The sequence below is a fragment of the Sesamum indicum genome, linkage group LG8 (genome assembly GCF_000512975.1).
Source record: "Sesamum indicum cultivar Zhongzhi No. 13 linkage group LG8, S_indicum_v1.0, whole genome shotgun sequence".
Classification (NCBI taxonomy): domain Eukaryota; kingdom Viridiplantae; phylum Streptophyta; class Magnoliopsida; order Lamiales; family Pedaliaceae; genus Sesamum; species Sesamum indicum.
In genome coordinates, this window is record NC_026152.1 from 10,244,292 (window position 1) to 10,259,747 (window position 15,456).

The window sequence follows — 15,456 nt, forward strand, 5'->3', positions numbered from 1 at the left end:
AACCCTCCGTAGTTTTCAAGCTAGAGGAGCAGGACCCTCTTCCCAGCTAGAGATAGGAGAAACACCAGGAAGTCACTGTGACGCCATAAAGATTATAATACATAATTGGAGAATTAATTGATATATTTTTATGAAACTTAGTGATTAGTAAATAAATTATAGGTCATAATTGGAATATAATAAAACTTGAATGAATTAAATTGGAATTCGTTATAATATTTGGGGACAACTTACGTGATAGATATTTTGAAAAAAGTCTAGTTAAATAAATAAAATAATAATAATATTATATATATATATGTAAATAATATATTATATACATATAGATATTAGTAAGTAATATAATATATATATATATACACATTAATAAATTATATATATATAGACATATAGTAATAGAGAGAGAGAGAATTGAGAGTGGAAGGTGGGGCCACCATCCCCACCGCCTCACTCTCTTCTCTTTTTCTTAAACGCATACATACATATATAATACACACACACATGAAGAATTGAGAGTTTCTCTTGCAGAAAAAAAACCAAAGATACGAGAATGACAATTTTAATTTTTATTAATTTATATAATTATATTATTTAATTAATCTATTTATTAAATATTGTTTATATTGAGCGATGTATTATTTAATCAGAATATTTTGCGAGTTTGGCTATTTAAAATAGTGTCGAATTAAATATCCAAGCGGATGTAAAAATGATATCGTTGGTTAATTAGATTATTAATAGATTTGAATATTACTATAGCTAATTTATACAATTCCATCAGAATTATTAACCAAATACGCAATTCTACGTATTGTTGTTTAATTAAATTATATAGTAGCGATGGATTGATAGAAAATTCATAGAAATATTCCAAAAATTATATTTAATAAATTGTATATTAATAAAGAGGAAAAACGAAGATTTATATTTCAGTAGAAATGGAATATTAAAGAATTATTAGAAATTATACGAATAATATTTAATATTATATTTAAAAGAAATTGCGATATTCTTGATATATTAACTGTATGTGTATAACTCATTATAGGATAGGGGGTAAAGTGAAAAGATCGAACCACTATCTATTGGATAGATAAAAACGTTGTAAGGTCGAGGTAAGTAAATAATTAGTATTATCTATATATGTCCCCTTTATTTGTGGTACTATTGTTATATGAATTTGTGGTTAATGCTGACATTGATTTATGTGAAAATATATGAGTGATGAATGATTTAATTTGATTGACGATATTGAGTACGTGGAATGAAAAAATACGTTGAAATATTATGTTTGTTGTTTGATGTGTTGTGGATGTCTGAAAATGAGAATATATTAATATATTGTTTTACTTTACTAGTTGCTTACAAAAATGATGATATGTGGAAATGAGGGAGTGGTGGAAATTGAATATAATTGTGGTGTGAATACCCCTAGATGTGTTGAAACGCCTGTAAGGCGAAATGATATGACAAAAATGATGCTGCGATATGAAAAAAAATATAATATGAAAAGAGCGATGCTGCGAAAAGAGCTATGATGCGAAACAAGATTGATGAGCCGGCTGTCAAGAGGATTCACTTGAACTTATATAACGGTGAGACTGAGTTGACGGGAAAAATACGATTCACCTTCTGATATGCAAACTAGAAAAAATAGAGTTTAATTGATTATCTTATTGTGAGATAGCTATGTGGTGTAATATAATTGATTATGTTGGAATTAAATTAACTGTATTCTGCACATGTTGCCTACTTATTTTATTTGGGCTGTGTTTGATATACATATATAGATGAGGCTAGTTATTTACTTACTAAGTGGCAGACTCATTCCTCTACTGACGTTTTCTTTCAAGAGTAGACTTTGAGGTGTCTGTTTGTTGAAGACTAGGTCTACACGCTATACTCAGGCAAGTCGGCCAGTATGTTGTTTTCTCCTCTTTATCAATTAAAGTACAAATCGTATTTTGTTTGTATAGAGAGAATGTAAGCGTACGGACTACTTGTGATGAATCACATTGTGGTGTTTGATATGTATATATATATAATATTGTGGGATGATTATACCTGTTATGACGTTGGGATTACATGTACGCATTGATTAGATGATTATGTGCATATTTATATATATGAATACAATTACTTTAAATATGATGTTTAGGGAGGATATAGCCCTAGTAGCGATAGGGGATGCTACAGTCACGGCATGGACGAGCAGATTCCTATTGGACTCCAGCAAGATCGATCCACCCCTGCTGATTTTGTGAGCGAAGAAGCAGCTGGACACCAGTTTTCTGGCATTTGGCAATCCCTGAAAAAGAGATGGTGAACTTCGTCAGCAAGTGGTCAAAGAGACTACGCCGGCTAAGTCGGGAATTCCTTTCCGTGAACACATCATGGTTGAAGAACTTCCTGCTCACTTCCAAGCACCCTCGCATTTATAGCTGAACATATCCGTAAATTTGGAAAACGCAACCTTGCTGTACAGGTATACTAATGGTATCAAATTTCGTGTTTTTCTTACTATGCTAACGAATTATTCCCAACAATGGTTTGAGCAGCTATCTGCTGTATCAGTTAGATCTTTTGCAGTTTAACTCCCTCTTTCAGTCTAGTTTGCTAGCAGCAAGAAGTACCAGAAACCAATCATTAACCTTTTCGGGATCAAGCAGAAAGAGAAGGAGACTATGAAGGCCCATGTTCAATGTATTAACACAGCTATCCTAGAAGTCCCACAACACATTAGGAGGTGTTGGTTTGCGCGTTTACTCAGGGACTTCGGGGAGGGCCTCTGTTTGAATCTTTAGCTAACAAGCGGGTTACTGATTTCCTTTATGTACTAGCTCGAGTAGAAAAATATATGAATTTGGAAGACACTTGGTTGGTGAAGAAGAATGGACGTGCAGGAGAATGGAAGGCGAATTGCTGACCGCCCGCAGACCAAGGGGAGAACCAAGAGAAAGTTTCAGCCCTCTTGACCAGAAAAATGACCATTACACACCTCTATAACTATCCCGGCTAGGATGTTTATGGCGATTGACCAACTCCATGCCTTGTAGTGGCTTAAGGGCTCCGAGGAAGGCCTTCAGCTCCCAAACTCAAAATATTTCTACAGGTATCATAGAGATAGGAACATAACACCAACTGTTATTGCCAGCTGAGGCAAGAGATAAAAAAAACTTATAAACGTCGTTACATAAAGGATCATGTGCATAAGGAGAAAAAAGCGTGAGCCGAAAGAAGATTGTTCCTGCCACCATAATTCTTACAGGATTGATTTGCAAGAGGAGGATTCTTGTAAAAGGGAACCTAAGAAGAAGGAAACCCCAGAAACGAGCCTAGAGAATAATCCTGCTAAAAGAGTAATTCATATGACAGTAGAAGGACCCATGGATAGGGACTTAGGACAAGCCAGACGTGCCCACGCTAGGGTCGCCAAAGTCATCATGAAGATCAACGACAAGGAGCCAGCAGGAGGACGAATGATCCACTTCTATCCTATTGATGCCCAGGGAGTATACTTATCACACAATGATGTACTTGTTATTTCTGCCACAGTGGCTAATGAACTGTTCAACATATCTTTGTGGATTCAGGTAGTTCTGCAGATGTCTTATTCTACAAAATATACCAACAATTGAAATGAGGGGAAGTCCCGCTAGAGACTGTAGACACTTCATTGTATGGTTTTGCGCGTTAGACCAACTCATTAGGAGGTGTTGGTTTGCGCGTTTACTCAGGGACTTTGGGGAGGGCCCCTGTTTGAATCTTTAGCTAACAAGCGGGTTACTGATTTCCTTTTATGTACTAGCTCGAGTAGAAAAATATATGAATTTTGAAGACACTTGGTTGGTGAAGAAGAATGGACGCGCAGGAGAATGGAAGGCGAATTGCTGACCGCCCGCAGACCAAGGGGAGAACCAAGAGAAAGTTTCAGCCCTCTTGACCAGAAAAATGACCATTACACACCTCTATAACTATCCCGGCTAGGATGTTTATGGCGATTGACCAACTCCATGCCTTGCAGTGGTTAAGGGCTCCGAGGAAGGCCTTCAGCTCCGAAACTCAAAATATTTCTACAGGTACCATAGAGATAGGAACATAACACCAACTGTTATTGCCAGCTGAAGCAAAAGATAAAAAAACTTATAAACGTCGTTACATAAAGGATCATGTGCATAAGGAGAAAAAAGCGTGAGCCGAAAGAAGATCGTTCCTGCCACCATAATTCTTACAGGATTGATTTGCAAGAGGAGGATTCTTGTAAAAGGGAACCTAAGAAGAAGGAAACCCCAGAAACGAGCCTAGAGAATAATCCTGCTAAAAGAGTAATTCATATGACAGTAGAAGGACCCATGGATGGGGACTTAGGACAAGCCAGACGTGCCCACGCTAGGGTCGCCAGAGTCATCATGAAGATCAACGACAAGGAGTCAGCAGGAGGACCAATGATCCACTTCAATCCTATTGACGCCCAGGGAGTATACTTATCACACAATGATGTACTTGTTATTTCTGCCACAGTGGCTAATGAACTGTTCAACATATCTTTGTGGATTCAGGTAGTTCTGCAGATGTCTTATTCTACAAAGTATACCAACAATTGAAATGAGGGGAAGTCCCGCTAGAGACTGTAGACACTTCATTGTATGGTTTTGCAGGAGAGTTTGTTCACCCGTTGTAGATCCTCTATCGCTCACTCATCTACCCCCTCTCCAGACATGATTAAAACTTTTTTTCAGTAAGAGCAGAAGACTTACCTAGAGATGGAGATACAACGAGATGATAACAGTGAAAAAATTGGAAATCTGCGAAATTGAAGAGTTGGAGATCGACCGAGTTCTAGACATGAAAATATAGGGGAGAAAAGATGTTTTTTTACCTTAGAATGTGGATGGTAAAATTAAAGGGTAAATTCCTTATATATGGAATGGGCTCAAGATTCCAGCTGACCACTATTTTCTCCCCGTGGATGCGCGAGCTTTTTAAGGAAAATTCAAAAAATAGAATATTTCTCCTTATTCTTTGCAATAATTGCAAATTAATGGTTATATTTCTGTTGCAGATATAAATCTTAATTTAAATTTTTATAGAAAAAATGAGGAAACATTGTTAATCTTTAGTGAAAAGTCCTTCAGCCAGTTAGCATTTCAATGGGATTCGTCCTGCTAATGAACAGGAAAATTCTTCTCTTTTTGTAGAATAGTTATCTACTTTAACCGTTTAACTCTACGATTTGCACTCATAGAGGGGGGAGGAGTGATGATGCCCCCCTAAAATTATTGAACCAAGCCCACAAGCTAGGTATACTAACCTAGTCGACAAAGAGCCCAACTGGCATATTACAAGATGGATAAGGCCCCATCGACAGGGATGAAAGATGCACAAGCTTACTTGTTACTTTACTGAACTGGTAGGCCCAAGAAATAAATTCATTTCAGCCAGACATGTCATCATACAGCTGGGAGAACGCATCATATAGCTTGCCAACACACTTGCATATGTTACTCTAAAATATCTCCAGGTGGTTCCAGGTAAATCAGTAGATAATGAGTTGGAAGATTTAAGAATAACTAATTCCTGAAATTATAGGCAGATTTAGTCTAGCTCACGTATCTTAGTCAATACTTATCCAAATCACCAACAATTTGTTGCGGATAACAGCTGACTCAAAGAGCTTTCTAATGGTTTATTGAACTCAACAATTGACTCCGTATCCAACTCTATATAAGCCTATAAATAGAAATCTTATACAGATTTCTGGAGACACGATTCACCATCACACTTATTCTTAAACTCTAACTTTCTTGCATTATTCTCTCTCGATTTTTAAGCTACTTTAAGTCTATATTTGCACCCTACATGAATATATACACCTTATCACCATTTTATACCATTATTTTCACTTTAATTCAAGTTTTTTCCTTTATTGTTTTCATAAACCATTAGTAATTTAAGTATTAGAGTGCTAATATCTTTTTGCAGGGCTAGTCTTTCGATGATCTTAGGATTATTTTGAAGATTCTTCGATCCTCGTAGTGTGATCAAATTTTTGGTATGCATCAAATAACCTTTTAACATTGATTATGATTAGAAAATATGTAAATTTATAATTAAATAATTATAACATATAATACTCATAACAATTAAAAAGAAAAAATAAATCACATCAATATATATAAAAACAATGCATCAAAAATTCGCGCCCTCCTGATGCATTGTTTTTAGGAGGGCGCGAATCTTCATCATAAAACCGTAATAAATCCTTCCTTTTAGGAGTATTTATGTCATTTCCTCAATAATAACAATAATCCCATTGAATCCTAAATATTGCACTATGTACTATTATTTTTTTAAACTGGTTGACGGATGTTAAGAAGATTCTAATGACTTGAAATATTGAAAAACATTCAATCTGTTCGAAAACTAAATTGTGGAGTTTTTAGGTAATGTTAACCTACTTTGCAGGCTATTCTAAATTACATCCGACCCCTGATGTGATAATCTGCAGCAGTGCCACCATGTATGATTTCATTACACAACAAAAGACAATTGAAAGACACAAACACACACACACACAAAAAAAAAAAAAAGAAAAAGAAAATAATAATAAAGACACAAGACACAGGAATGAGCAAATACACCAAGAACAAAACAGCCCTGTAATTTCTGTAACACTGAGAATCACGCATCACTCCGACACCGATAGTATCTGGAGCATCCCCTGTTGTAAGTATTCGAGGGCTCAGGAAGACAGCCGCTGCCTCTCGAATAAGGCTCACCTGCCGCACCGCCGTTGCACACCGGCTGGTCCCTTTTCAGAGCCCCTGGAGAGATGTATTTCTTCTGCTCAAGAATCCTCCTGCTTATTTCTGATTCCATCAGCACCTCTAGCTCCTGCCTGCATTCTGCTATTGATCCGACACATGACGATGATGGCCCTGCTGCCGAATCATTCAAAGCAGCGGCGGTGTCGTTGATCAGACATGCGAGCGTAAGGAGTAGGAAGAAGGCGTGAGGAAGGAAGAAAGTGGGATTTGTTTCCATTTCTTGTGAATGAAATTGAGTTGCAGACAGCTTTGGGCAAAGTTTATAATGCAGCAGCAAGTCTCCTCCCATCTTTCTTTTTGAAGATAGTGGAAGCCACACTACAACCGGGGGGCCGCACTTCACCTAACCTAATACGAAAAAAACCACACTACCTAAGCATTATGTTTGCTTAAGAGTGCAAAATCCTAACTCAGATCAATTTTGATACAATCAAAGAAATTATACGGTAAGTATGATATATTTGTTGTACGTGTATGATTATTTTTTTTAATATTGTACATCAATCATATAATAAATGTATTACATTTATCATACAATTAATTTAGATTTGATTGGACCAAGTTCGAGCTAAACTTTCCCCTTAAGTATATTTCTTTACTTTGATTAGGTTCATTGTACCAACTACAAAAGTTGCACGTGTTTGGATTTTTAACAGTGGTAGATAGTGTCACACGGGGACATGCACGTGGGAAAATATAAATATGAAAGTACATATTATTTAGGATGAATTACATCAATCTCTCTTGAGATTTGACACAGTTAAAAATACTTTTTCGTTGTTTAAAAAATTATAAATACTCTCCCGATGGTTGATGAAATTATATAATTTTTGGATGGAGGTATGAAATTGTCAAATTTGTTCTAACTGTATTTTTTTTTATTTTTAAATTAAAATTCGTAAAAAAGTCGGATGGGATGGATGAATTTTTTTTTAAAAATTATAAAAAATTTATCCTCTTAATAATCCATAAAAAGAATCATAAAAAATTATAGAAATTAAATAAAATTCTAAGTCTTAATTAATAAGGGCATTTTGTCAGTTCACCACAAAAAATAGATGAAAATCTAACGGATTAGCTAATTGTTAGATGACCGGTAAAATCAAGGAATTATTAATAATTTTTCAAATGAAGAGAGAGTGCGTAATTATGTCAAATCTCACGGGAGGTTATCGTAATTTATCCTATTATATATTAGTAATCAGTCATTATTAAGTTATAGATAAATTAAATATTATAAATTTATTTGTAGATTTCGAAAAAAAAATAATTGAAATTGGATTTTATTGAATTTGAACTAATTATATGAAAAATGTAATATACTTGTTGTGTGATTAATGTACAATTTCGAGAAATTGACTAATTACTTGTTAAGTGTATCATATTATTTTGTGATTAATTTGATCAAATTAAACCTAATTTGAATAAGAATTTTAAGGAGATTTAAATGGTGTTTGCATCAGTAAATATATCTTATAAGATGAATGAAATTTATAAGACGTTGAGAAGTATTTGTTAAATTTTTGTTGTAATTAAATTAGCTTATAAAATAAGACAAAAAAAAAAATATTAAAAGTTTACGAACTCTTTTAACAAAAAGTAACAAGTTCTGAACTATTTCTTAAAATCTTAACAAGTTCCAAATCATATTAATTATAAAATTATCGTTACTAATATCATATAAATTTCATATTTTTATTTTAAAATAAAAAAAAGTGCAAGTAATCTTTGAGTGATATTGTAAATAAAATTGCAATTTATCTTTTATGTTTTTTAAAATACAGTATTTTATCCTCTGTATTTTTTAAAATAAAACAATTTACGTCCTTAGATAGAAAGGTAGTTTGCTTTATTTTAAAAAGTATAGAAGATATATTATTATTATTTTTATAATAAGAATAATTTGCTCATTTACGATAAACTCTCGTGGATGGAATAAGATGTAATCGTAATTTGCATGTGGATGAACATAATCAAATTAGATAACGTCTTGTCGGATTTCAGGATCATCAGTAACACAAAGGGAAATCATGTGTTAGATTGACGTTGTCGTCTGCGGGATTCATCACCGACTGTATTACTGCATCCATCACCGTCGCGTTTCGGAATCAGCTGCAGCACTGATATGATAAAATCGATCACGTGCATAGCTCCTCATCCCCATCGATCTCTCACTCCCTCCCATTTTCTCTCAACGTCACCTTTGTTGAATAGTCTTGTCTGTCCGCCTTGGTTTTGATCATCTGACGCGTGAATTTCATTGCAGAATAGTAGTTTGATAATACGAGGAAAGCTAGCTAGATCGAAACTAAGGGACAATGAGTTCGTTCTCGAGTTTAGGGGGCTCGCTGGATTTCGACAGAGATGTGCCGCTCAGCGACAGGCTCAAAGTCTTCAAATCCACGAATTACGACCCCGAATCCTATGTCACCACCCACTGCAGCAACCTGAGCGAAAAGGTCCGATTCTCACATGTCCTTCTCCCTCTCTGCGTGTGTGCCTGTTTTTTGGGCTTGGCATGATTGAAAGAGAATGATAATTCGGCGTGTAGTGTACGCGTTTTTGTGATCCATGCATAGGACTGATTCCTTAATTTGTAATAGACATAAGTTCTCTTTTGATGATTTCAGGAGATTTCAACTCATCCAAATTGTAAGACGAAAAGAAATATATATATAGTTAAGTTAAACAGAGTGGACTTTTACTGTTAGTAGAGGTTGAGAACTATGTGATGGTTACAGAAATTATTGATAAAATGTTGATTTTGTGGAAGATGATCCTAATGAGAATATGTCTCCTTCTGATAGAATCATAACTAGGGAGTTTAATGTTTATGTGATAAGGCATAAAGCGTTTACGCGAAAAGTTGTTGAATTTGCACATTTTTGGCAGGAAATTAGGCACCTCTGCATGCACCTTGTGAGCTTGAAGAAGGCGTCTGCCGAAGAGATGCGGAAAAGTGTTTACGCCAATTATGCATCATTTATAAGGTGAGTGGTGGTACAAGTCAATTGTAAAGCTAAGGGTCCCTGTTAACTTTCCTGTTCTCTGTTCTTGCTATTTGGAGTGTCATGCTGATTGTCTTGGACAAGCCCTTTAAGCATTTACCGTATCGCGGACTATAGCAGTTTCTAATCAAAGGAATTAGCAGAACATCGAGTAGAATAAAAGAAATCAGTGGAAAGATAGTGGTTTAAGGTATAACAGACCGAAAATGTTAACCATTTTAGATTCAGAAAAATGTTGTCTGGATTCTTTACATCACCACTGATCTAGATTACGCAGATTTTGCAGTGTGTTTATAGTTTGATCACGTTGACAAGAGCTGTCTTATTTGTCTGTACATTTCAGAACGTCAAGGGAAATTTCTGATCTGGAAGGGGAGCTTGTTTCCTTGAAAAATCTTCTATCTTCGCGTGCAAATATCATTCACAGCATAGCTGATGGAGTTCGAGTTGAGTCCTTGAACGACAGAACTGATTATGGGGAGGATGCTGTCCATTTTGAAGATAGAGAGCCTACAAAAACTGATAAGTGGTTGTCACAATATTTGGAGGACCTTGAAGTCCTGCTGGCTGAGAGACGAGTCGAAGAAGCTTTAGCTGCACTAGACGAAGGTGAAAATGTAGCAGAGGAGGCTAGGGAGAGTGGGTCAATGACTCCCTCAGCGTTTTTGTCATTGGGAAACTCTATCATGGAAAACAGGCAGAAATTAGCAGATCAATTAGCAGAGTCAACCTGCCAACCCTCAATAAACGGCTTTGAACTCCGTTCATCAGTGCAAGCTATGAAGCAACTCGGAGATGGCCCCCGAGCACATACAGTACTGCTCAAGTGTCATGAGCAAAAATTGCACAGAAACATGCAGTCTCTCAACCCGTCATCTCATGGAACAGCATACATAACCGCGCTATCACGTCTAGTTTTCTCAACAATCGCTCAGGCAGCAAACGATTCTTTAGCTATATTCAGTGATGAGCCAGCTTTTACATCCGAGCTTGTAACTTGGGCCGTCAATCAGACACATGCTTTTGCTCAGCTTGTCAAGAAAAATGTTGTAGCCGCCCCAGCAGCATCAGGATGCCTAAGGATAGTTGCTGAATCTGTTCATATAAGCTTGGAGCACTGCTTGTTGCTAGAAGACCGTGGATTGGCCCTTTGTCCCACGCTCTTGAAAATCTTCAAGCCTTACCTGGAACAGGCCCTTACTGCCAACTTAAAAAGAATTGAGCTATGTACAGCAGCAATTGCTGCTTCCGATAATTGGTCACTCACTTATCCACCTGTTGCTGGCCGTTCCTGGGGTGGTTCTGCCGGTAGTAGTGTTGGATTCCAGCAAAAGCTTTCGAGCAGTGCTCATAGATTCAATACAATGATTCAGGTGAATCTTTGAAAACATTTTCTTCATACGGGATATTCATTATGAATTCATGTCATACTTCTGAGAATGTAACTTGTCAAAGTTTTGAATTTTGATCCAGGAGCTTTGCGAGGATATTGGCTCTCTTGAAATCTTGCAGCTATCTGAGCAAGCTTTGGAAGGCGTGTTGCACTCGTTTAACTCATTCGTTAACTTGATGATAAACGCGTTTCCTAGTTCTGCGGAGACTGAAAACTTGGAGGGAACTGGGAGAAGAATAGTTAATTTGGCAGAGACTGAAACTCAACAGTTATCTTTGCTGGCTAACGCAGTGTTGTTAGCTGATGAGCTTCTTCCACGTGGAACGATCAAGTTCTGCTCCAACACCAGAAGTGGTGATCAGTCCCGGAGGGCTTCAGAGAAGCGTCCTCCTGAGCAAAGAGAACTGAAGCGAAGGCTCCAACGCTTTGTTGACCAACTGAGAGATAGCTTCTGCCGCCAACATGCCCTTGAGCTCATATTCACCGATGATGGAGGTGTCCGTCTAAGTGCTGATATCTACTTGAGTATGGATGAAAGCACAGCGCAGCCTGAATGGTTCCCGTCTCCTATTTATCAGGTAACAGATGAGTTGAGAGTATATTTTCACAAACTAGTTTGAATTGTGAAGATACACAACATATAGCAAAATTGTTGTCTAATACTCATTAAATTGTACAATACTTAGGAACTATTTGTAAAATTGACGCGGTTAGCAAGCATAGCATCAGATGTTTTCGTAGGAAGAGAGAGGTTCGGAACTGTTCTGTTAATGAGACTCACAGAGACTGTCATCCTGTGGTTTTCTGAAGATCAAAACTTCTGGGAGGAGCTGGAAGCTGGACAGAGGAGTCTAGGACCACTTGGGCTTCAACAGGTTTTGTTCTCTTCCCGTTTCCGAAGTTACTGACAACATTATTCTGCAAGCACTGAGATACAATGTCTTAAATCAAGATTTTTCACACTCAACAGAGATGTAAAAATCTGATACTCTGTGCAGTTCTATTTGGACATGGAGTTTGTGATACTGTTTTCATCTCAAGGGCGTTACTTGTCACGGAATCTGCATCAAGTGATGAAGAACGTTATCAGTAGAGCTATTGAAGCAGTTCAGGCAAATGGAATTGATCCATTCAGGTGGAGCACTATGCAACTGGCTTTCTGCCTAGTCTGTTAAATCTATTCAGCCAATATCTTTGTCCTAAGATGCTATAATACTAAATCTTTGTCAACCTTTGCAGCGTGCTGCCGGAGGATGAATGGTTCGCTGATGTTGCTCAAATAGCGATAAAAATGCTTACTGGCCCACCCAGTTTCGAAGGAGATCGTGACGGGAGCAGTCCAACAGCAAAATCTGTGTCTTCTGTCCATTCTCACGGAAGTACATAGTATCATCACAAAGTTGCGATAAACATCCCCATTAGCTATAGAGAATCACGAGCATCAACATCTAAGTTCTAGATCCAAGTGGTCTTCTCAGGTTCTTTAGCGTTGTTCTTGAGAATGAGCCGCTTTGCCCATTCCTTAAAGATGTTTTCATGGGATCTGGTCCACAAATAATTTATTAGTCTGGTTCTGACAAATGAGTCTATCAAGTCCTTTAGCTATGTTTTTGAGGAATGATCCAATCTGACCCATTCTTTATCGAGTAGTCTTTAGAAGATTCTTATCCAGCAAAGTTTTTTTTTCTTTATTCTTGTTTCGATGAACAATTATTGAGTCCTCGGATTAGCTGCTCTATTCAGATGTGGAAAACCAGATCATGTTCAGTTCTCATTACCTTGAGAATGTAAGAACAAAGTTTTCATGGTATCTAAACCTTAATGTCTACATGCTTATTCAACACATTATGTTGTCATCTCCCACCACTGTGATTGAGAAGGATGTGCTCACAACAGTGAATCAATTTTCCTTCACTTTATCCTCTCATAACTTCCACAAACCACTGATGTTAATCTCCCATTTGCTGTTTCTAGCGCTTTTTCTCAATCTGAAACTGAAGAATGGCAATTTATTTGCGCGACTTTTCGAACATGGGATCTTGGAAGCAAAGAACAAGACTTGTTTGTTACGATCTATGAATTACACTTTTGAGTATTATAACTATTCAAGGGTTTCCTCAAAAAACCCAAGTTGTTGATAATTCACATAATCAATTTCGTTTAGCCGCATACAGCACAAGATCTGCTCAGGCAACTCTTCAGCTTTGGTACCCTGGCAATAATCGAAAGAAGCACACATTAACATGTTGTAGCTGAGGAACAAGTAATGGAAATAGGGAGAACAGTTGTACTTGCCTGAATTGTTAACCCAAAATCCAGGACACACAGCTTTAGCCTGTCCAAGAATGTTTCAAACCCCTTTCTTGAAATGTAGCTGAATCTGTGCATGTCCAAATCTATTTCAAAATAATTTTCGCCCTGCAAAGTATAAGAGAACAAATTCTTAAGGATGGAGGATAGTAACATTGAATGTGACAGAAATTTTCTTCTATGGTGATTAATAGTCAACTGATCAAATTTAAACTTTTTATCCGTCAAACACTAATCAAGTAACTCTTCTAGAATGTTTTGCCTGGACTACTGATTAGCATAACTTGCAAGCATGGTTCATAGCATAATTGTATAGTTGCCCTTCAATATCTGAACGCAGTAGGAACAAAAAAAGAACCTTCGATATGAAAATTACAGAACACCACTTACAGGCATAATTTATATTAATGATCTATCTTGGCCTTTCAGTATATAGGGATCATTAATTCGTAATATAAAATAGGGTTTATTGCACCATCCCCCTACTACTATTGGTATTTCCAGATATTCCCCTCTCACTATCGAAATTACATATATCCCCTCTGACTAACAGCTGTCAGTCAAACTTGACGGAAAATGCTCAACAGGGGACGGGGGTGTAATTAACCCTCCCCCCCTTTTTTTTCCATATTCTCAAATCTCCCAGGGTGTTAATGTTACAATCTCTAGTTCATATAATTCAAGTTATACTAGAGAAGGTTAGACAAGCGGATAAGAGTGGTTTCCCAAAAATCAAGTAAGAACTAATGCTGACAGATTAAAAATCCACTTGTTCAAGAGCTGCGAGGACCAAACTTAACTTACCGAGTAAAATTCATGTTGAGGACGGGACAGAACGGGTTTTTCATTGTAGGCATGCATGAGCTTCCTCTCTGCAGCACTCAGAGGCAGGTCCTCGACATTTGCTACACGACCCAGTATCTTTAACCTTTCCCTGAACGGCGCGACCGTGTCTACTGGAAAACCTTTAACTTTTTCTACTTCATCATCAATCAGTTTCTGTAATATGTCAAAACACATTTACTCGATAAAAACGTCGAAAAGAAGTGCACTATAAGGGAAAAAAGCATTGTCGCAATTTTCTCTTGTAATTCTTGATCATCTACAAGATTGATCAGGTGTTACATTGAGAGTAAAGCAAACAGTTATCTGTGTTTCATAAAATTTGCATAAACGTTGACATCAAATTGATCGATTGACTCACCCGAATATTTTCTTGAAAAGAGGCTGAAAGTTCCTTGGCAAAGCTCTCAGAGAGCTTAAAGTACAAAACAAAGCTTAATCCTTCCCCATCTGTCTCGCCCTGAAATATTGCTGCAGGATATAATGGCATCTGCAAACCAGAAAAACGAGCACGTACTGCTATAATGAGAAAAATATAAGCCAAATGCGAGGACATTAAAAATACAACATGTCCTTACATTAAAGGGTATAAACATCATTTCCTTACAGGATATAAAATTGTTCCGGACAAGTGAAAGAAAAGGCTTCAGAGACTACATGACCATATTATCGTCTATTTATTCCGGAGATGTGAAAAGGCCTAATATTCAGCTATCTCTACACTAGTGTGTTTACTGGTTATTAGGTGTAATGGTTGCTAATTTATGCTTTCCCTAATACAAATCTTATAGTATACCATGTAAATAAATGATGCATGACATACCAATTCTCTGTAATATAAGGAAACGAAAGCTCCAATAGTGTTGTACTTGATGAGTTCAGTACCTGAACATTTACAACAAGAATGGGTGGCAGTTTCCCAGATGAAGTAATAACAGGGAGTTCCACAAATCGAGCAATATGATCAATTTTCCTCTGAGATAAAAATACATCAAGTCCAAAAGGTTTATATGCGGCACAATTGGGAGCATGATCCTTCCTTTTATCCCTGCCCACAAAATGTGCAGTATGAAAA

General features: G+C 36.8%; 3 protein-coding genes across 3 annotated transcripts in view; 1 reads left to right on the plus strand and 2 right to left on the minus strand.

The window, feature by feature from the left end:
- On the minus strand, nucleotides 6,414-7,157 carry LOC105168174 (protein RALF-like 32). The gene has a single exon (XM_011088131.2). The coding sequence runs from the start codon at nucleotides 7,114-7,116 to the stop codon at nucleotides 6,682-6,684; it is 435 nt and encodes a 144-aa protein (XP_011086433.1). The 5' UTR covers nucleotides 7,117-7,157; the 3' UTR covers nucleotides 6,414-6,681.
- Nucleotides 8,774-13,038, plus strand: LOC105168176 (exocyst complex component EXO84A-like). Its single transcript, XM_011088134.2, has 8 exons — nucleotides 8,774-8,969; nucleotides 9,094-9,286; nucleotides 9,720-9,817; nucleotides 10,179-11,208; nucleotides 11,309-11,806; nucleotides 11,915-12,103; nucleotides 12,227-12,363; nucleotides 12,468-13,038. The coding sequence occupies exons 2-8, from the start codon at nucleotides 9,146-9,148 to the stop codon at nucleotides 12,613-12,615; spliced, it is 2,241 nt and encodes a 746-aa protein (XP_011086436.1). The 5' UTR covers nucleotides 8,774-8,969; nucleotides 9,094-9,145; the 3' UTR covers nucleotides 12,616-13,038.
- Nucleotides 13,218-15,456, minus strand: part of LOC105168175 — a 5,172-nt gene continuing 2,933 nt past the window's right edge. The window contains exons 5-9 of the mRNA XM_011088132.2: nucleotides 15,267-15,429; nucleotides 14,743-14,871; nucleotides 14,343-14,537; nucleotides 13,524-13,646; nucleotides 13,218-13,440 (exon numbers count right to left, since the gene is read on the minus strand). Of these exons, the coding sequence (XP_011086434.1) occupies nucleotides 13,330-13,440; nucleotides 13,524-13,646; nucleotides 14,343-14,537; nucleotides 14,743-14,871; nucleotides 15,267-15,429 (721 nt within the window). The 3' untranslated portion in view covers nucleotides 13,218-13,329. The remainder of the gene's footprint in view (nucleotides 13,441-13,523; nucleotides 13,647-14,342; nucleotides 14,538-14,742; nucleotides 14,872-15,266; nucleotides 15,430-15,456) is intronic.